Genomic DNA, 22,204 nt, shown 5'->3' on the forward strand with positions numbered 1-22,204 from the left:
AGACCTGAAAGATCCTATAGAGACCCCAAAGATCCTATAGAGACCCCAAACACCCTATAGAGACCCCAAACATCCCATAGAGACCCCAAACATCCCATAGAGACCCCAAACATCCCATAGAGACCCCAAAGATCCCATAGAGACCTGAAAGATCCTATAGAGACCCCAAAGATCCTACAGAGACCCCAAACACCCTATAGAGACCCCAAAGATCCTATAGAGACCCCAAACATCCCCACAGATCCCCTCCTGCCCCAAACAGCAGCCAGGCAGCTTTTCCATCCTTTATTTGGATCCCAAAATCCCCAAAAACCCCAAATCCCTCAGGAGCCCCAAAGCCTCCCCCAGAAACCCCAAATCCAGGGGATTTCCCCCAAAAACCCCAAACCCAGGGGATTTCCCAAAAACCCCAAATCAATGGGATTTCCCCCAGAAACCCCAAATCAATGGGATTTCCCCAAAAACCCCAAATCCAGGGGATTTCCCCCAAAAACCCCAAACCCAGGGGATTTCCCAAAAACCCCAAATCCCAGAGGATTTCCCCCAAATCCCAGCCGGGGAGGGAATAAATAACAGGGATTTGGGGTTGGAATTTGGGGATCAACCCAAAATCCCATAAAGTGCCACAGTCTGGGTTTTGGTTTTTGCAGAATTCCCGTTTTTCTGGGAGGAGAAAAAACCCCAAATCTCGTTCACAGTGTTTGGTGGGAGAGGGAATTGGGAATTTGGGGGGAAAATGGGAATTTTGGGGGAAAATCCAGAATTTTGGGGGAAAAATGGGAATTTTGGGGGAAAAATCCAGAAATTTGGGGGGAAAATCCAGAATTTTGGGGGAGAAAATCCAGAATTTTGGGGAAAAATCGAGAATTTTGGGGAAAAATCAGGAATTTTGGGGGAAAAATCAGGAATTTTGGGGAGAAAATCCAGAATTTTGGGGGTAAAAATCCAGAATTTTGGGGTAAAAATCGGGAATTTTGGGGGAAAACTCAGTTTTTTGGGGGGAAAACTCAGTTTTTTTGGGGTCTCTCCCCTCCTGCAGGGTTTTTTTGGGTTCCCCAGCCCATCCTGTGGGGTTTTTTTGGGGTTTTTGGGGTTTTTCCCTAGCAGAGGCTGAAGACAGAGGCAGCCTGAGCTCTGTACTTGAGCTGGAAGTTCCTCAGGATGGGGATGAGGTTGGCAAAGGTTGGTCTGAAGGAAGCTTCAGCTTGCCAGCAGTTCTTCAGCAGCTGGTACAGCTGGGGAAAGGGGGAAAAACCCAAATTTTCCATCATTTTCCCCCATTTTTCCCAATTTTCCCCCATTTTTCCCCATTTTTTCCCCAATTTTCCCCAATTTGCCATATTTTTTCCCCAAATTTTCCCCAATTTTTCTCCCATTTTTTCCCCAATTTTCCCCAAATTTTCCCTAATTTTTTCCCAATTTTTTCCCCAATTTCCCCCAAATTTTCCCCATTTTCCCCCCAAATTTTCCCCATTTTTCCTCATTTTTCCCCAATTTTTCCCCATTTTTTCCCCATTTTTCCCAATTTTCCCCAATTTTTCCCCATTTTTTCCCAATTTTTCCCCTATTTCCCCCGATTTTTCCTCAATTTTTTCCCAATTTTTCCCCAATTTTCCCCAATTTGCCATATTTTTTCCCCAAATTTTCCCCAATTTTTCTCCCATTTTTTCCCAATTTTCCCCAATTTTTCCCAAATTTTCCCTGATTTTTCCCAATTTTCCCCATTTTCCCTCAAATTTTCCCCAAATTTCCCCCATTTTCCCCCAATTTTCACCCAATTTCCCCTCAGTTTCCCCAATTTTCCCCAAATTTTTCCCCAATTTTCCCCAAATTCTCCCCCAAATTTTCCCACATTTTCCCCCCAAATTTTCCCACATTTCCCCATTTCTTCCCCTATTTTCCCCAATTTTCCCACTTTTCCCAATTTTCCCCCAATTTTCCCCCAATTTTCCCCATTTTTCCCCATTTTTCCCCAATTTTTCCCCGATTGTTCCCTGATTTTCCTCCAATTTCCCCCATTTTCCCTCAAATTTTCCCCACATTTTCCCAAATTTTCCCCAATTTTCCCAAGTTTTCCCATTTTCCCCAAATTTTCCCCAATTTCCCCCAATTTTCCTCCATTTTTCCCATTTTCCCCCAATTTTCCCCAATTTTCCCCATTTTCCCCCAATTTTTCCCCACTTTCCCCTCAATTTTTCCCCAAATTTCCCCACCCATTTTCCCCAATTTTCCCCATTTTCTCCCAATTTCCCCACCTCACAGGGACAGTCCCTGGGCATTGGCAATCTCCTCCCTCTCTCCAGCAGCTCAATCAGCCTCAGCACTGTCATCTGGCCCTGCGTGGCTCCAATCATCTCCAGGAATTTCTGCCAAAAAGGGGAAAAAACCCCAAAAATGGGAATTTCCGTGTGGGTGTTTGGAAAAGGGGAAGAATTCCTGGGAAAAGGGGATGGGAAAGGGAAATTTCCCTGGGAAAAGGGTTTTGGAAAAGGGAAATTTCCCTGGGAAAAGAGGGTTTGGGAAGGGGAAATTTCCCTGGAACAGGGGATTTTGGGAAGGAGACATTTCCCTGGAAAAGGGATTTTTGGGAAAGGGGAGATTTCCCTGGCAAAGGGTCAGGAAAGGGAAATTTCCCTGGAAAAGGGGATTTGGAAAGGGGAGACTTCCCTGGAAAAGGGTTTGGGAAGGGGAAATTTCCCTGGAAAAAGGGGATTTGGGAAAGGGGAAATTCCCCTGGAAAAGGGTCAGGAAGGGGAAATTCCCCTGGAAAAGGGGATTTGGGAAAGGGAAATTTCCCTGGAAAAAGGGTCAGAAAGGGGAGATTTCCCTGGGAAAAGGGATTTTTTGGAAGAATTCCTGACCAAAGGGGGTTGGGAAGGGGAAATTTCCCTGGCAAAGGGGATTTTGGGAAAGGGAAATTTCCCTGGAAAAGGGTCAGAAAGGGGAGATTCCCCTGGAAAGGGATTTTTGGCAGCAGCACTCACGGCGGGCGGGGAGCTCGCGGGGTCGCAGCGCGTCAGCAGCTCGAACAGAGTGACCCCGAAGGACCAAACGTCCGACGAGAAGTAGAATTTGCACTCCTTGAGGCACTCTGGGGCGTACCTGGGCAGAGCCAGGGGAATTTGGGGTTGTGGGGAAGGGACTGGCAGCCAGGTGTGCCCAAATCATCCCCAATTGCGTCCCAAATTTACCCTGAATTTCACCCCAAATCCCCAATTTTGTCCCGAATTTCGTCCCCGAATTTCATCCCGAATCAAAAATTTCATCCCGAATTTCACCCCAAATGCCAAATTTCACATCAAAATTTTATCTCAAATTTCATCCCAACTCCCAAATTAAATCCCAAATTTCACCCCAAATTTCACCCCAAATTTCACCCCAAATTTCACCCCAAATTTAACTCCAAATGCCACAACTTCATCCTCAAATTCCATCCCGAATTTAATCCCAAAGTTCACCTGAAATTTTATCCCAAATTTCATCCCAAATTTCACCCCAAATCCCAAATTAAATCCCAAATTTCATCCCAAATTTCATCCCAAATTTTATTCCAAATCCCAAATTAAATCCCAAATTTCACCCCAAATTTCACCCCAAATTTCATCCCGAATCAAAAATTTCATCCCAAATTTAACCCCAAATGCCAAACTTCATCCCCAAGTTTTATCCTAAATTTCATCCCAACTCCCAAATTTGATCCCAAATTTCACCCCAAATCCCAAATTTCACCCCAACTCCCAAATTAAATCCCAAATTTCAACCCAAATCCCAAATTTCATCCCGAATCAAAAATTTCATCCTGAATTTAACCCCAAACACCAAATTTCATCCCCAAATTTTATCCCAAATTTCACCCCAAATTTCATCCCAAATCAAATATTTCATCCTGAATTTAACCCCAAATGCCAAATTTCATCCCCAAATTTCATCCCAAATTTCATCCCCAAATTCCATCCCGAATTTCATCCCAAATCCCAAATTTTATCCCAAATTTCATCCCCAATTTCACCCCAAATTTTATCCTGAATTTCACCCCAAATCCCAAACTTCACTCCAAATTTCCCCCCAAATCCCAAATTTCCTCCCAAATCCCGAATTTCACCCCAAATCCCATCCCAAATCCCAAATTTTATCCCAAATTCCATCCCAAATTTCCCCCCAAACCCCAAACTTCGCCCCAAATCTCAAATTTCCCCCCCAAATCCCAAACTTCACCCCAAATTTCCAAACTTCCCCCAAATTCCATCCCAGATCCCAAACTTCACCCCTGGATTTCCCAAATCCCAAATTGCACCCCAAATTTTATCCCGAATTCCCCAAATCCCAAACTTCCCCCAAACCCCAAATTTCCCCCAAACCCCAAACCCCAAACCCCAAATTTCCCTAAACCTCACCCCATCCCCTCACCAGAACACGGGGCTGTCCCCATCCTCCCTGACTCGGTAATACTCGCTGCCCTCGGGAACAGCTTTGGCCAACCCAAAATCCCCAATTTTCACCACATTCTCGTTCTCCAGCAGGACATTCCGAGCTGCCAGGTCCCGGTGGATGTAGTGCAGCGAGTGCAGGTAAGCCATGCCCTGGGAGAGGGGGGGAAAATGGGAAAAAATGGGAAAAAATGGGGGAAATGGGGAAAATTGGGGAAAATGGGGAAAATGGGGGGAAAATGGGGGAAAATGGGAAAATGGGGGAAAATGCGGTAAAATCGGGAAAAATGAGGGAAAAATGGGGAAAATGGGGGAAAATGGGGGAAAAAATGGGGGGAAATGGGAAAATCGGGAAAAAAATGGGGCAAAATAGGAAAAAATGGGATTTTGGGAAGTTTTGAGGTGTTTTTGGGGGGATTTGGAGCTGTTTTGGGGGAGCTGGGAGGTATTTCGGGGGGTTATTCCCATTATTTTGGGAATTCAGCCTCATTTGAGGGTTGTCACCTCCACGTTTTGGAGGTTCATCCCTGATTTTTTGGGAATCAGCCCCATTTTTGGGAATTCAGCCCCACTTCCAAAGGGTCCAACCCCATTTGTTTGGGAATTCAGCTGCATTTTGGGGCCACAACCCCCATTTTTGAGGTTTTCACCTCCATTTTTTTGGGAAACCACCCTGTTTTTTTTAGGAATCACCCCTTTTTTGGGAAATCACCCCAATATTTTTGGGAATCACCCCATTTTTTTGGAAATCACCCCAATTTTTTTGGAAATCAGCCCATTTTTTTTGGGAATCACCCCAATTTTTTTGGGAAATCACCCTGTTTTTTTAGGAACCACCCCAATTTTTGGGGAACTCACCCCGTTTTTTTGGGAAATCACCCCAATTTTTGGGAAATCACCCCAATATTTTTGGGAATCACCCCAATTTTTGGGAAATCACCCCATTTTTTTGGGAAATCACCCCAATTTTTATAGGAATCCCCCCGTTTTTTTGGGAAATCACCCCAATTTTTGGGAAATCACCCCAATATTTTTGGGAATCACCCCAATTTTTGGGGAACTCACCCCAATTTTTTTGGGAAATCCCCCCAATTTTTGGGGAATTCACCCCAATTTTTTTGGGAAATCCCCCCAATTTTTGGGGAATTCACCCCAATTTTTGGGCAAATCACCCCAATATTTTGGAAATCACCCCTTTTTTGGGAAATCACCCTATTTTTTGGGAATTCACCCCAATTTTTGGGCAAATCACCCCATTTTTTTGGGAAATCACTCCAATTTTTTTGGGAACTCACCCCTTTTTCCCACTCTCACCTCACAGATCTGCTGGGCGAAGAGCAGGAGGTGTGAGAGGCTCAGGGGATGCTTTGGCAGGAAATCCCTGAGGCTTCCCAGAGGAACATATTCCATGATCAGCTGCACCACCTTGTCCCCTGGGGAGGACAGGGAATGTGGGGACAGCCTGGGGAACCCCAAACCCCTGCCAGCATGGAGATTTCCCACCAAAAAACGTGGGAAATTGGGGTTTTTAACCTCAGACTATCCCAAATCCCTTCCAGCATGGAGATTTCCCACCAAAAAACATGGAAAATTAGGGATTTTTAGCCTCAGACCACCCCAAACCCCTGCCAGGATGGAGATTTCCCACCAAAAACCATTGAAAATTGGGGTTTTTAACCTCAAACCACCCCAAATTGCTGCCCAAAACCCATGGCAAATTGGGATTTTCAGCCTCAGACCACCCCAGATCCCCTCCAGGATGGAGATTCCTGACGAAAAAACATGGGAAATTAGGGTTTTTAGCCTCAGACCATCCCAAATCCCTGCCAGGATGGAGATACCCCACAAAAAAATGTGGGAAATTGGGATTTTTAACCTCAGACCACCCCAAATTCCTGCCCAAACCCCATGACAAATTGGGATTTTTAGCCTCAGACCATCCCAAATTGGTGGGTTTTGTTGGTTGGGTTTTTTGTGGTGGGTTTTGTGGGTTGGGTTTTTGTTTGTGGTTGTTTGGGTGGTTTTGTTTGTGGGTTTGGGGTGGGTTGGTGGGTTTTGTGGGTTGGGTTTTTTTTGTTGGGTTCCTGACCAAGAAACATGGCAAATTGGGATTTTTAGTCTCAGACCACCCCAAATCCCTTCCAGGATGGAGATTTCTGACCAAAAAATGTGGGAAATTGGGATTTTTAACCTCAGACCATCCCAAATCCCTGCCAGGATGGAGCTTTCCCACCAAAAAATGTGGGAAATTGGGGTTTTTAGCCTCAGACCACCCCAAATTCCTGACCAAAACCATGGCAAATTGGGATTTTTAGCCTCAGACCACCCCAAATCCCCTCCAGGATGGAGATTCCTGACTAACAAACATGGAAAATTGGGATTTTTAACCTCAGACCACCCCAAATTCCTGACCAAACCCATGACAAATTGGGATTTTCAGCCTCAGATGACCCCAAATTCCTGACCAAAAAAGGTGACAAATTGGGATTTTTAGCCTCCCCACAACCACCCCAAATTCCTGACCAAAACCCGTGGCAAATTGGGATTTTTAGCCTCAGATGACCCCAAATTCCTGACCAAAAAAGGTGACAAATTGGGATTTCCAGCCTCTCCACAACCACCCCAAATTCCTGACCAAACCCATGGCAAATTGGGATTTTTAGCCTCAGATGACCCCAAATTCCTGACCAAAACCCATGGCAAATTGGGATTTTCAGCCTCCCCACAACCACCCCAAACCCATGACAAATTGGGATTTTCAGCCTCCCCACAACCACCCCAAACCCATGGCAAATTGGGATTTTCAGCCTCCCCACAACCACCCCAAACCCATGGCAAATTGGGATTTTCAGCCTCTCCACAACCACCCCAAATTGCTGACCAAACCCATGGCAAATTAGGATTTTCAGCCTCCCCACAACCACCCCAAACCCGTGGCAAGCCCCAGGGCACTCTCCTCACCCTGCTCGCTGCAGCAGCCTTTGTACTTGACGATGTTCTCGTGGTAAAGGGTTTTGAGGATTTGGATTTCCCTCTTCCAGGAGCTCAGGAGCTGCGGGCTGCTCCCAGCTTTCAGGGACTTCACTGCCACCATCTCCCCAGTGCCATCGTTGGTGGGGTCATAGCAGCACAGGCTGACCTTCCCAAAGTGGCCCTGGAGAGTGGGAATTTGGGGATTTGGGAGGGGAAAAGGAGGTTTTGGGGTTTATCCATACATAGGAGTTCATAAAGTTGGGATATGGAGGGGAAATCAGCAGGGGAAAGAAGTTAGAGTGAAAAAAATAGGAATTTTTGGGATTTGGGAGGGAAAAAGGAGGTTTTGGGGTTTCCAAAGTGGCACTGGAAAATGGGAATTTGGGGATTTGGGTGGGAAAAGGAGGTTTTGGGGCTTTTCCATACTGGGGAGATCCTTAGGGGTTGATAAAGTTGGGATGTGGAGGGGAAATTAGCAGGGAAAAGAAGTTAGAGTGAAAAAAATAGGAATTTTTGGGATTTGGGAGGGAAAAGGAGGTTTTGGGGTTTCCAAAGTGGCACTGGAAAATGGGGAATTTTGGGGATTTGGGTGGGGAAAGGAGGTTTTGGGGTTTCCAAAGTGGCACTGGAAAATGGGGAATTTTGGGGATTTGGGTGGGGAAAGGAGGTTTTGGGGTTTCTCCAAACATAGGGGTTGATAAAGTTGGGATGTGGAGGGAAAATCAGCAGGGGAAGGAGGTTAGGAGTGGAAATTGGGATTAAAATGTGGAATTTTTGGGATTTGGTCGGGAAAAGGAGGTTTTGGGGTTTCAGGAGCCCAGAATTGCCAGTGGGAAGCTCACTGACCTCGCCCAGCTCCCGGATTTTCTTCAGGTATCTCTTCTGGAACACAGTGGGGTCTGACACTGGCAGTTCAGGGTTCACTGATGTCACATCCACCAGGTCTGCAAAAAACCTTGGCTTTGCCTTTTTCCCCTTTTTTCCCCCTTTTTGCCTTTTCAATTCCCTTTCTTTCCCCTTTTTTGCTCTCTTTTCCCTCAACCTTTTCCCTTTTTTCCTTTCCCTTTTAGTGTTTTTCCTTCTTTTCCCCTGATTTTTCCCCTTCCCCTTTTGCATCTCTTTCCCTTCTTTTTCCCCCTTTTCCCCCCAATTTTCCCCTTCTCCCTTTTATCTCTTTTCCATTTCTTTCCCCTCTTTTCCATCTCTTTTCCCCCCAATTTTTCCCCTTTTTCCCCTTTTCCATCTCTTTCCCCATTTTTCCCTGATTTTTCCCCAATTTCCCCTCTTTTCTCTCCAATTTCCCCCTGATTGTTCCCCAATTTTTCCCCTTTCCCCTTTTACTCCTTTTCCATCCTTTTCCCTGATTTTTCCCCAATTTCCCCCCGATTTTTCCCCTTCCCCACCCCACTCCCCTCACACCCCCTTCCCTCAGGATTTCCCTGGCATTTCCCCGGAATTTCCCTGGGATTTCTCTGGGATTTCTCCTGGGGTTTCCCTGGGATTTCCATCAGGATTTCCCCCAGGATTTCCCTGGCTTTTCTCCTGGGATTTCTCCTGGGGTTTCCCTGGGATTTCCCTCCAGATTTCCCCAGGATTTCCCTGGGAAAAAAGGATGGAAAATCTCAGGAAAAAAAGATGGAAAATGGGAAATCCTGGGAAAAAAGGATGGAAAATGGGGAAATCCCGGGAGAAAATGATGGAAAATGGGGAAATCCCAGGAAAAAAGGATGGAAAATCCTGGAAAAAAGGATGGAAAATCCTGGAAAAAAGGATGGAAAACGGGGATTTCCCCAGGATCTCCCCGGGGTTTCCCTCACTGTGTGGCTGCAGCCTGGTGAGGTCCCTGAGCACGGTTCTGAAGGAAGGTCTCTCCACCGGGGTGTAGTTGAGGCACTGCGAGATCAGCGAGGCTAACTCCCGGCAGGACGGCTCCGGCAGGCGGTGCCTCTTCTCGTAGAAACGCTCCTTCTGCGGGAAAAAGCACGGAAAAAAACATGGAAAAACAGGGAAAAACTCACCCTGCAACCCCAAAATGCACCCAGGCAGCAGCAATCACCTCGGAAGGCGTTCTCTCCTTCAGCGGCACGTCGGCGTCGAAGCAGATTTCCAGCAGAGTCGTCCCAAAGCTCCATTTATCGGCGGCTGTGGTGAGATTCCCGACGTCCCTGAGGCACTCCGGAGCGATCCAGGGAATCCTGTCCACTCGCTCTGGGGGCAGAGAGGGGCAGATCCCGTGGGGAAGGGTTGGGGATGGGTGGGGTTAGCCCTGAGAGGAAACCGGGCGGGATTCCCGCGGGGAAATGGTGAATATTGGGGAAATTGGGGTTGGGGAAGGAGGGGATGCTTGGGGAAAAGAGGTTTGGCCAAATTCCCACAGGGAAATGGTGAATATTGGGAAAATTGGGGTTGGGGAAGGAGGGGATGCTCAGGGAAAAGAGCTCTGGCCAAATTCCCACAGGGAAATGGTGAATATTGGGGAAATTCGGGTTGGGAAAGGAGGGAATGCTTGGGGAAAAGAGCTCTAGCCAAATTCCCACAAGAAATGGTGAATATTGGGGAAATTGGGGTTGGGAAAGGAGGGGATGCTCAGGGAAAAGAGGTTTGGCCAAATTCCCACAGGAGATGGTGAATATTGGGAAAATTGGGGTTGGGAAAGGAGGGGATGCTCAGGGAAAAGAGCTCTGGCCAAATTCCCATGGGGAAATGGTGAATATTGGGAAAATTGGGGTTGGGAAAGGAGGGGATGCTCAGGGAAAAGAGCTCTGGCCAAATTCCCACAGGGAAATGGTAAATATCAAGAAAATTGGGGTTGGGGAAGGAGGGGATGCTTGGGGAAAAAAGCTCTGGCCAAATTCCCACAGGAAATGGTGAATATTGGGAAAATTGGGGTTGGGGAAGGAGGGGATGCTCAGGGAAAAGAGCTCTGGCCACAGGCTGTGGGAATTATCAGGAAAGGAGGGAAAATAATGTGGATTTTCCAGCTGGAAGTGATTGCACACCTTCCCGGGAGAGCACGGTGAAGCTGACTCCAGGATCGCTGAGCTTCACAAAGGGCACAGATCCATCCTCCAGCCCCTTCCTGGCCAGCAGGATGTTCTTGGCACAAACATTCCCATGCACCAGGTTTTTGTCCTCCTGGGAAAAGGGAAAAAAACGGGAAAAGCTTGGGAAAATTATCGGGAAATGGATTTTTTCCACCCCACTCTTCCCACATAAATTATTGTTTATTTTGTTGTAAATGTTTTCTGGTTTCCTGATGATAAATTTCCTGATAATAGATTTTTTTCCAATAATAAACTTTCTCATTACAAAACTCCTGTAATAATTTTACCAAAACAAATACTCACATAATAATTTTCAATAATAAATATCCCCAAAATAATTTTACCAAATAGCAAATTCCAACAGTTCGCTGATAACAAGTAATTATCAGAAAACAACATTCAGGGGAAAAAATCTTGGAAAAAACTCTGAGTGATGCTGCAGGGTGAGGTCACACCTCTGGATTCCAGGACAAAATGACAAACTGGGATTCCTGGCTGGAGTTATCTGTGTCACCTCCCTGTTTGGGATTTTGCTCCCAGAATGGGGAATAAAAGGATTCAGGGATCAGAATTCCATCCTCATCCCTTGCTTTGCCCAGCTCCAAAATAATCAGGGAACAGGGAAAAGGGAGGCAGGAAGGGTGGAAAAATCCCAAAACCCAGGATTATCCCCTTTAAAAACCAGGGAAAGCAGTGCAGGATATCAGGATATCCATGAGAATTCCCAGCTGGAATTACCAGGTAGCTCCAAAATAAATAGGAACAGGGAAAAGGGAGATAAAATGGCAAGCAGGAAGGGTGGAAAAATCCCAAAAAGTAGGATTATCCATGAGAATTCCTGTCTGGAATTACCAGGTAGCTCCAAAATGAATAGGAACAGGGAAAAGGGAGGCAGGAAGAGCAGAAAAATCCCAAAAACCAGGATGATCCACGAGAATTCCCGGCTGGCATTACCAGGTAGCTCAAGGCACTCCCCAGCTGCTTGGCCACGGTGATCTTCCAGCCCACGGAGATGTGACCTTTCTCCTTGCGCAGCAGGACGTCCAGCGGGCCGTGCTCCACGAACTCCTGCACCAGGATGTCTGCGGGGAGAGCGGGATTGTCTGCTGGGAATGTTCCGGAAATGTCCTGGGAATGTTCTGGAAATGTCCTGGGAATGTTCTGGAAATGTGCCCGGGAATGTTCTGGAAACATCCTGGGAATGTTCCGGAAATGTTCCCGGGAATGTTCTGGAAATGTTCCTAGAAATGTTCCGGAAACGTCCCAGGATGTCTGTGGGGAAGAACCGAGATGATCCCGCGGAAAAAACAATGAAAAAACATGGAAAACCACAGAAAAAATGCCGGGAATATTCCGGAAACGTCCTGGGAATGTTCCGGAAACGTTCCCGGGAATGTTCTGGAAATGTTCCCGGGAATGTTCCAGGAAAGTCCCGGGAATGTTCCAGAAACGTTCCTGGGAATGTTCTGGAAAAGTCCCGGGAATGTTCCGGAAATGTTCCTGGGAATGTTCCGGAAATGTCTGGGATGTCTGTGAGGAAAACCGGGATGATCCCACAGAAAAAACATTGAAAAAACATGGGAAAACATGGGAAAAACATGGAAAAAATGCCAGGAATATTCTGGAAATGTTCCCAGGAATATTCCGGAAACATCCCAGGAATGTTCTGGAAATGTCCTGGGAATGTTCTGGAAATGTTCCCAGGAATGTTCCAGAAATGTCCTGGGATGTCTGCAAGGAAAACTGGGATGATTCCACGGAAAAAACATTGAAAAAACATGGAAAAACAAGGAAAAAGCACGGAAAAAATGCCGGGACTGTTCTGGAACCGTGCCGGGAATGTTCTGGAAACGCTCTGACTCACTCTCAGAGCCGCGGACGCAGACGCCGTGCACAAAGGCCAGGTGGACGTGGGACACTTGGGACATCAGGCTGGCGCTCTCGAAGAAAGCCTGAGGGGACAGCGGGGATGGCAGGTGACCCCAGAATGCCAGAGAGATCCCGAGAGCAAAATCCCAGTTCTTTTTGAGCAAAATCCCAGTTCTTTTTGAGCAAAATCCCAGTTCTTTTTGAGCCAAATTCCAGAGAGATCCCGAGAACAAAATCCCAGCCCTTCTGGAGCGAAATTCCAGCCTTTTCAGAGCAAAATTTCAGCCCTTTTGAGCAAAATCCCAGCCCTGCTGGAGCAAAATTCCAGCCCTTTTGGAGGAAAATTCCAGCATTTTCAGAGCAAAATTCCAGCCCGTGGATCCACATTCCAACCCTCAGATCCGCATTTCAGCCCTTCTAGATCTATTTCCCAGCCCTTTTGGGGTCACATCCCACCCCTCCGGAGGCACATCCCAACCTTCAGATCCACATTCCACCCCCAGGATCCTCACTCCAGCCCTTTTGGAGCCAAATTCAAGCCCTTTTGGAGTCAAATCCCAGCCCTTTTGGAGCCAAATTCCAGCCCTTGGATCCACATCCCAACCCTCAGACCCACATTTGAGCCCTTTTGGGATCCCATCCCACCCCCAGGATCCTCACTCCCGCCCCAATTCCCGGGCTGGGCTGACCAGGGCGATGTCCCTGTGGCTGGGATCGAGCACTTTGAGCACCACGTGCATCTCCCTGCTGTTGTTGTTCTGCTCCGTGGAGAAGTACTCGGCCTCGTCGTCGTTCCCCGAGTTCCCGCAGACGCTCAGGACGCCGTCGTAGATGTTGGTCCTCGTGCCCTGGCCCAGGTGAGCTCGCTGGGAAAACGGGGAAAATGGGAAAAGTTGGACACTGGAAAAGTGGGAATCTCCTCTGGATCCCTCCCGACTTCCCTCCGCATCCCAGTGTGGGAGAAAGCTGCTTCCATGTGGATATTTCCTTCCTTTTTCCTTGGAAAATCCATCAAATCCATCCCAGGGGTGTGGGAAGATGCTGGGATGTGGAGGGAATCCCGGGAAGGTGGAAAATACCAGGAAAACTGAGAGGATTCCTGCACTACTTCTCAAATTCCGGGAAGGCAGAGCAGCTCTTTCCATCCCTGAGAATCCCAGGAAAGCAGAGAGGATTCCTCCACCCTCCCTGATAAATCCTGGGAATCCCAGCAGTGAAAATCCCGGGAAAGCAGAGAGGATTCCTCCACCCTCCCTGATAAATCCTGGGAATCCCAGCAGTGAAAATCCCGGGAAAGCAGCACCTGTGTGATCTCATTCTTGCGGATCTGGTGGAAGCTGAGCTGGGTGAGGTTCAGGATTTGCTTCCCGTTATCCTTCGCCTTCCGCGTGATCAGCAAATCCGAGATCTCTGGGAAAGGAGGGAACTGTGAGCTCCCTGACCCCAAGGGATGATCCCAAGGGGTGATCCCAAGGAATGATCCCACAGAATGATCCCAAGGGATGATCCCAAGGGACGATCCCACAGAACAATCCCAAGGGATGATCCCACAGAATGATCCCACAGAACGATCCCAAGGAACGATCCCAAGGGATGATCCCAAGGAATGATCCCAACGAATAATCCCACAGAACGATCCCAAGGGATGATCCCCGTCCTGTCCCTACCTCCCGGCTTGGGCGGGCAGCACCTCTTCACCGTGAACTTCTCCTCGCCGGATTTGAGGGTGCAGCCCTTGAGAACTTCCAGGAGCTCCCGCAGAGTTGGGAATTCCCGATCCCAACCTTCCAGCACGAAGGAATCTCCTTTCTTCTGGATCCGGAACTGCCGGTACTTGAAGGCTCCCGGCGTTCCAGGAGCCTGGAGAAGAGGGACAGAGGCAGAAACTGAAGCCATGCAGCTCCCAGGTTGTCCCAGAGCTCACAATCCCCGGGAATCCTGCGCTGGGAATTGCATCCTGACCTGCTGGTGGCTCCTCTTGATCAGGGAGAGGATCATGCGGTTGAAATCCAGGACGCTCCAGCGCAGGATGTAGAGCCCTTCCTCCGGCTCCTCCCGGCGGAGCTTGGCGAAAACAAACTCCTCCCTGGAAAAAGGAGGGAGGGGATGGATTGGGATGAGGAAAGGGGAAAGGGGAAAGGGGATGGATTGGGATGAGGAAAGGGGAAAGGGGATGGATTGGGATGAGCCTGAGGGAATGGGATTGGGATGAGCCGTGAGGAAAGGGGAATGGATTGGGATAAACCCTGAGAGGATGGATTTGGATGAGCCTGAGGGAATGGGGATGGATTGGGATGAGGAAAGGGGAAAGGGAATGGATTGGGATGAGGAAAGGGGAAAGGGAATGGATTGGGATGAGGAAAGGGGATGGGGAATGGATTGGGATGAGGAAAGGGGATGGATTGGGAGGAGGAAAGGGGAAAGGGGATGGATTGGGATGAGGAGAGGGGAAAGGAGATGGATTGGGATGAGCCTGAGGAAAAGGGGAATGAATTGGGATGAATCCTGAGGGAACGGGATTGGGATAAACCCTGAAGGAATGGATTGGGATAAACCCTGAGAGGATGGACTGGGATGAGCCCAGAGGAGATAAACCACTCAGGCACCACCCCAGGGACACGGCACAGCTCCGGGTGCCTCCTGGGCAAAGGGACCAGCTCCAGGACGATCCCATGGGATCAGGATGACCCTGCTGGCCCCGAGGGAAGCCCCACTCACTGCATGGGGCCGTGGATCCCGTTGTGGATGCTCAGCAGCAGCCGGGGAGGAGCCACGTCGTGGCACAGGTAGTGACTGGAGTCAGCTGTGAGCCGGAAATATCCATCCACCAGGGACACCAGGGACAGGGCGCTGCTGGGACACGGCAGCAGCACCTCCTGGGAAAAGGGAAACAGCTCTGGAGCCAGCAGGAAAACTCACAGGAAACCCACGGGAAACCATGGGGAAACCATGGGGAAACTCGCAGGAAACCATGGGGAAAAAGCTCTCGTAAAGCCCTTGGAAAAACTGTGGGAAGACCTCAGAAAACCCATGGAAAACCTTCAGGAAATGCATAGAAAACCCTTGGGAAACCCTCAGAAAAAAAGCACTCATAAAGCCCTTGGAAAAACTATGGAAAGACTTCAAAAAACCCATGGAAAACCTTCAGAAAATGCATGGAAAACCTTCAGGAAATGCATGGAAAACCCTTGGGAAACTCTCAGAAAGAAAGCACTCATAAAGCCCTTGTAAAAACCATGGAAACTCCTCAGGAAACCCATGGAAAACCCTCAGAAAAAAAAAAAAATCATAAAACCCTCAGAAAACCCTTGGAAAACTCTTGGAAAACCACCAGAAAAAAACACTCATAAAACCCTTAAAAAGCCCATGGAAAACCTTCGGAAAACTATCAGAAAAACCTCGGAATAAACCCTCAGAATAAACCCTCAGAATAAAACCCCAGAAAACACTCAGAAAAAATCCTGGAAAAAGCCTTGAAAAAACTTCAAAAACCTTTGGAATGAAATAGTGACAAAACCCTCAGACAACCCACAGAAAAATCCTTGTCCTTCCCAACTCTGCCTCTTCCCAATCCAGGAAAAGCAGCTCTGGGACCCCAAAACCCAGGAGGGATTCATCCCAACCCACCAGGCACTTGTTGTCCTGCCGGTGGATGCTGATCCTGGACTCCTTGACCACGACGTGGGTGATTTCCCGGAAATCACAGAAATGGCACCACGGCGGCTCTGCTGGCTGAGCTGCAGCTCTGGGCTCCTGCTCCTTATTCCTGGCTTTTCTCCCCAAATAGCCACGCTGGGAGAAGGGCTCCGTGCTCTGGGCAAAGGAGAGAATTCCAGAGTTTTCCTGCTGCTGGGAAGGGAAACTGGGATAAAGCCTGGGAGCACAAAGTAGGGATGGGATGGGAATGCTGGGAAAGGTTCTGGGCAAACTGGGATAAGATGGAAAAGGAAACTGGAATGCCCAGAGAGGCTCAGGAAAAGCCTGGAAGCAAAAACTAGGGATGGGATGGGATAGGATGGGATGGAAATATTGGGAATATCGGGAATATTGCGAATATTGCAAATATTGGGAAAGGTTGTGGTGGCTGTTGGGCAAACTGGGACAAGCTGGAGCCCAAAGGAAAGCCTGGATGCACAAATCAAGGAGAAGGAGATGGTGTGGGATGGATTTGGATGGGAATGCTAGATGGGAATGCTGGGAAAGGCTCCTGTCAAACCAGGATTAATCTAGAAAATTAATTTGGAACACGCAGAGCACCTTAGGAAAAACCCAAGAGCACAAACCGAGGAAAAGGATTTGGGATAGAACAGCTCATCCCAAAACCACCTCATACCAAACCCACCTCACCCCAACCCACCTCATCCCAAAAACACCACATCCCAACCCATCTCACCCCAACCCACCTCATCCCAAACCCACCTCATCCCAAAACCAGCTCATCCCAAACCCATCTCACCCCAACCCACCTCATCCCAAAAACACCTCATCCCAAAAACACCTCATCCCAAAAACACCTCATCCCAAAAACACCTCATCCCAAAACCACTTCATCCCAAAACCACCTCACCCCAAAACCACCTCACCCCAAAACCACCTCATCCCAAAACCACCCCATCCCAAAACCACTTCATCCCAACCCACCTCACCCCAACCCACCTCTCCAGGCACCGGCCGCCACTGAATCCCACCAGTGCCAGTGACCAGGACGTGGTGAGTGACCGGACATTCCCTCGGGATTTCGGGATTCTCCTGCTCCACGCAGCCCCCGTTGGCACAGAGCTGCCCCTGCTCCCCCTCGGCCGCCGTGTCCAGGGCCAGCACCGGGAAGAGCTCGCTGCCAAAGCCGGGGGCCAGGTGCTCCAGGGTGGCCAGGTACTTGAACATCACGCCCCTCTCCGTCAGCTTCCCGGCGCCCACCGTGTGCTGCTGGAAGCGCCGCAGGAAGCGCCGGAAGACGTTCTTCATCCGGAAACGGGTCAGGAAGTTGTTCTGCTGGATCTGGCGGCGGAAGGAGCGAGGGATGCAGTCCTTGAAGCTGCCGGGAGAAGGGGGAAATCGTCGGGAAATTGTTGGGAAATTGTTGGGAAAAGGTTGGGAAAAGGTCGGGAAGAAGTCGGGATAAGGTTGGGATGCAGTCCTTGAAGCTGTCAAGAAAAGGGGGAAATCGTTGGGAAATTGTTGGGAAAACGTTGGGAAAACATTGGGAAGAGCTTGGGATGCAGTCCTTGAAGCTGCCAGGAAAAGGGGGAAATCATTGGGAAAAGGGGGAAATTGTTGGGAAAAGGAGGAAATTGTTGGGAAAAGGTTGGGAAAAGCTCAGGATGCAGTCCTTGAAGCTGCCAGGAAAAGGGGGAAATTGTTGGGAAATTGTTGGGAAAAGGAGGAAATTGTCAGGAAAAGGTTGGGAAGAGCTCGGGATGCAGTCCTTGAAGCTGTTGGGAAAATTGGGAAATTGTTGGGAAAAGATCAGGAAGAACTTGGGATGCAACGGGGAAACTGCGAGGAAAATAAAAGGTGAAAAAGGTGGGAAAAAACCCTTAGGAAAAGCAGGATTTTCACCTGTACTTCCTGGCCACTTCCTCCAGGGAAATGCCCTTTTTGATGGCGATGTGGGAGAGGTGGAGAACAGCCATTCCCAAACTCTCATCCTTGAATTTCTGGATTTCTGGTTCGCTCTGGAAATCCTTCAGGGATGCGACGTCGTTGATGAATTCAAATTTTCCCTGTTAAATGTGAAAAATTTGAGAAGAAAATATATCTCTAAATAAATTTCCAGAAGGATTTTCCTCATGTTTTTTAATTTAAAAGGTGGGACAGTGAATGAAAATCCCTTAAAATGTAAAATTATCTTGTGGAATTATGGAATTTCACCCAGCAGGATAAAACCTTCCCAAAGGAAAGCTTTATTTATCCTTAAATAAACCCCTGAGGATGGAAAAATGGAAATTTCCTCCCAAATCCAGCCCCTCTACCTGCTCAAACAAGTACTCGAAGGAGGATCTGTCCAGCAAAGCTCCTCCAGGAGGTTTTTCCTCGGGAGAGTCCCCTGGACGTGGAACATTCCGGAAAACTGCAGGTTCTTTCTCGTTCATCCCGTGCCAGTTCCGAAAATAATACCTGGAATGGGAAGAATTGAGGAGGAGAGGGGCTGGCACCGTGATGGGAGTCACGTTTTGGGCTCAAAATGGGGGACTTTGGGGGTTTTTTTAGGAATAAAAAAAATTTTAGGAATAAAAAAATCTTTGGAACCACAGGAGAAAAATCCAAGGAAAAATCCAAGGAAATCCAAGGAAAAATCCAAGGAAAATTCCATGGAAAGGAATCCAAGGAAAAATCCAAGGAAATTCAAGGAAAAATCCAAGGAAATCCAAGGAAATCCAAGGAAAGGAATCCAAGGAAAAATCCAAGGAAATCCAAGGATAGGAATCCAAAGAAAAATCCAAGAAAAATCCCAGGAAATCCAAGGAAAGGAATCCAAGGAAATCCAAGGAAAGGAATTCAAGAAAAAATCCAAGGAAAAATCCAAGGAGAAATCCAAAGAAAAATCCAAGGAAACCCAAGGAAAAATCAGGAATATCTCCAGGAGAAGCCATGGGGATGGCTGGGAGGAGGCTGACCTCATCCTGAAGATCAGGTTGACGTTGGTTTCCTTCCCGATGTGGAACTGGTGGTTTGGTGGAAGCCAAATTCGGCTCTGGGGGTCATAGAGGGCGAAGAGGCTGTAGCAGAGTGGGGTAATTCCTGCCAGAAATCCCAAAAATCCCATCACCTTTGGAAAAAACACCCTTTTCCCACCCTGTTTGCCCAGCCCAGGATCCTCTGGGAAATGGCAGAGGTGGGATATTCCCCAAAAATTCCCATTTCAAAATGGGAATAGCCAGCTGGGATGAGGAGTTATTCCCAAAAATCTGAAATTCCAGGGGGTTTTGTTCCCAAAATTTGGCTGGTTTGATTCCCAAGGAAAAGAATTCCAGCTGGCTTTATTCCCAATAAATCTGAGCTCAGCAAGTTTTATTCCCAAAAAACAAACAAACAAAAAAATCAGCAGGTTTTTCTACCCCCAAAATACAAAAAACCCAGCTGGTTTTATTCCCAAGAAACCCAAACTCAGCAGGTTTTATCCCCCAAAAACCTAAAAATTCCTGGAAATCAGAAAACTGGGAATTTCTCAGCCTTGGAAAGGAACCCAGTTGGGATCTGTTGTTCCCTGGGAATTTCTGGTGTTTTCTGTTGTTCCCAGGGAATTTCTCAGCCTCAGGGTGGAACACAGTGGGATCCACCATTCCCTGGTATTTAAAAAACTGGGAATTCCTCATCCCTGACCCAAAATCCACCCAGAACTCCCCATTTCTTATTCCCTGGTATTTAGAAAACTGGGAATTCCTCATCCCCTGACCCAAAATCCACCCAGACCTCCCCAGTTTCTCATCCCTGAGCCAAAATCCACCCAGAACTCCCCATTTCTCCTTCCCTGGTATTCAAAACACCAGGAATTCCTCATCCCCGACCCAAAATCCCCCCAGAACTCCCCATTGCTCATTCGATGGTATTTAAAAAACTGGGAATTCCTGATCCCTGACACAAAATCCACCCAGAACTCCCCAAATTCTCATTCCCTGGTATTTAAAACACCATGAATTCCTCATCCCTGACCCAAAATCCACCCAGAACTCCTCATTTCTCCTTCCCTGACATTCAGAAAACTGGGAATTCCTCATCCCTGACCCAAAATCCCCCCAGAACTCCCCATTTCTCATTCCCTGGTATTTAAAACACCATGAATTCCTCATCCCTGACCCAAAATCCACCCAGAACTCCCCATTTCTCATTCCCTGGTATTTAAAACACCATGAATTCCTCATCCCTTGACCCAAAATCCCCCCAGACCTCCCCAGTTTCTCATCCCTGACCCAAAATCCACCCAGAACTCCCCAAATTCTCATTCCCTGGCATTTAAAAAACTGGGAATTCCTCATCCCTGCCCCCAAATCCCCCCAGAGCTCCCCATTGCTCATCGCTGACCGATGCTGCGGGCGAGGTCGATGCAGATCTCCTCGGCGCTGAGGGATCCTTGGCAGTAAACCCTGCAGCGTTCCCGTTCCTCATCCCCACTCCAGTGCAGCAAAACTTTGATCCCTGAGCCGCTTGGGAATCCACAGCTCTCAGCCTCAGCCTTCATCCCACGCTGGCACAGCGGCATGGCTGCGGCTTCCCGAGGGAAAAAACAGGGATAGTGAGTAAAAACAGAAATATTTGTTGAAAATAAGAATTTTAGATTAATTAAAAAGCTTAGAAAGGCTTAGATCCACTAGGGAAAAAGGGGGAGAATCGCTCAGGATGGGATGGGAAGGGATTGGGATCACCAAAAAGTTAGAAACAGAAATATTAATTAAAATTAAAAATTTTAAATTAATTAAAAAGCTTGGAGAGGCTTAGATCCACTAGGGAAAAAGGGGGAGAATCGCTCAGGATGGGATGGGAAAAGATTGGGATTGCTGGGAAGAGATTGGGAATGCTGGTTTTCCACCCCAAATTTTCTTCCTTTATCCAGTAAAATCTTCCCTTTATCCAGCAAAATCCCAGCAAAAGTAGTTTATCCCAAAAAAATTGGTGCTTTTTGGGAGGATGATGATCAGGACTGTGGGGAAACACACAGAGCGAATTCTGGCCTTTTTTGGGGGGGAAAAAAAGTGGATTTCTGACCCATTTCAGGGTGAATTTTGACCCATTTTGGAGTGAATTTTGACCCATTTCAGGGTGGATTTTTCACCCATTTCAGGGTGAATTTTGACCCATTTTGGAGTGAATTTTGACCCATTTCAGGGTGGATTTTTCACCCATTTCAGGGTGAATTTTGACCCATTTTGGAGTGAATTTTGACCCATTTCACGGTAGATTTTGACCCACTTCACGATGAAATTTTGACCCACTTCGGGGTGGATTTCTGACCCATTTCAGGGTTGATTTTAACCCATTTTGGAGTGAATTTTGACCCACTTCGGGGTTGATTTTGCCCCATTTCAGCCCCTCACAGGTAACTTCTCCCCCCGCCCCAGTTGGTACCGGCCCGGTCCCCTCACAGCGCCGGTTCCGGTTTCCCCGCGGTTGTTACCGCCCCTCTCGGTAGGAACCAACCCCTGTCCGCCCTGCTCCCGCCTCCCCGGCTGGCCCCATCCCCCCGGTTGTGCCCCGGTTGTCCCCGGGCGCTGTCCCCCTCCCGTTCCCGGTACCGGCCCCCCCCGCCCGTTCTCCCCGGTGGTACCGGCCAGGCCCGGCCGCCGCTCGGCTCCTCCGCCCCGCTGAGCCGCCGCTTCCCATTGGCTCCGAGAGACGCGCGCTGCCATTGGCCAGTGCCACAGCCAGGCCGCGCCCACGCGCCTTCGCCCCATGGGTGGGGCTTCAGCCGGTGGAGCGTCCTGATTGGCTGCGGGGCGGGAGGGGGCGGGGCCTCTCGGGGGCGAACGGCGGAGCTCCGCGCTGGGACTAAAGGGGCGGAGCTTGGAGGGAGGGGCGAGCAATGGAGCTCCGAGCTGGGGCTAAGGGGGCGGGGCTTGAGGAGCACAGCTGGAGCCGAATTTGGGGGGAACAGGTGGACCAGGAACGCAACTGGATCCCAGTTTGGGGTGGGAGTGGCACAGCTGGATCCGAATTTGGGGGCACATCTGGATTTAAACAGGTGGAGGTGGCACAGCTGGATCCAAACCAGGGGCAGCGCCAGCTGAGCAGCCACATCTGGGTGGGACAGAGCCACATTGGGTGGGACAGAGCCACATCTGGGTGGGACAGAGCCACATCTGGGTGGGACAGAGCCACATTGGGTGGGACAGAGCCACATCTGGGTGGGACAGAGCCACACCTGGGTGGGACAGAGCCACACCTGGGTGGGACAGA

General features: G+C 48.6%; 1 protein-coding gene across 4 annotated transcripts; it reads right to left on the minus strand.

Moving 5' to 3' along the window:
- Window positions 1–837: 837 nt before the first annotated feature.
- LOC146420458 (non-receptor tyrosine-protein kinase TYK2-like) lies at window positions 838–21,702 on the minus strand. 4 transcript variants are annotated; one of them, XM_085048249.1, is made up of 24 exons: window positions 21,576–21,702; window positions 20,336–20,521; window positions 18,931–19,007; window positions 18,286–18,430; window positions 17,873–18,036; window positions 16,970–17,348; window positions 15,941–16,126; window positions 15,032–15,189; window positions 14,276–14,399; window positions 13,981–14,173; window positions 13,617–13,723; window positions 13,003–13,179; window positions 12,309–12,396; window positions 11,399–11,526; window positions 10,400–10,535; window positions 9,457–9,608; window positions 9,218–9,368; window positions 8,247–8,344; window positions 7,389–7,581; window positions 5,742–5,860; window positions 4,408–4,580; window positions 2,985–3,102; window positions 2,256–2,366; window positions 838–1,235 (listed from the first exon to the last, which is right to left on the minus strand). In XM_085048249.1, exons 2-24 carry the CDS (start codon window positions 20,417–20,419, stop codon window positions 1,101–1,103), a joined length of 3,396 nt encoding a protein of 1,131 aa, XP_084904375.1. In that variant the 5' UTR covers window positions 20,420–20,521; window positions 21,576–21,702; the 3' UTR covers window positions 838–1,100. The 4 variants fall into 4 exon arrangements, with proteins under 4 accessions (XP_084904375.1, XP_084904374.1, XP_084904376.1 ...); XM_085048248.1 differs by having other exon boundaries at window positions 18,931–19,054; window positions 21,576–21,696; XM_085048250.1 differs by lacking the exon at window positions 21,576–21,702 and adding an exon at window positions 21,544–21,568.
- Between the last annotated feature and the right edge of the window lie 502 nt (window positions 21,703–22,204).

The sequence above is a fragment of the Lichenostomus cassidix genome, unplaced genomic scaffold (assembly GCF_008360975.1).
Source record: "Lichenostomus cassidix isolate B80296 unplaced genomic scaffold, HeHo_3.0 HiC_scaffold_56, whole genome shotgun sequence".
NCBI classification, from domain to species: Eukaryota; Metazoa; Chordata; class Aves; order Passeriformes; family Meliphagidae; genus Lichenostomus; species Lichenostomus cassidix.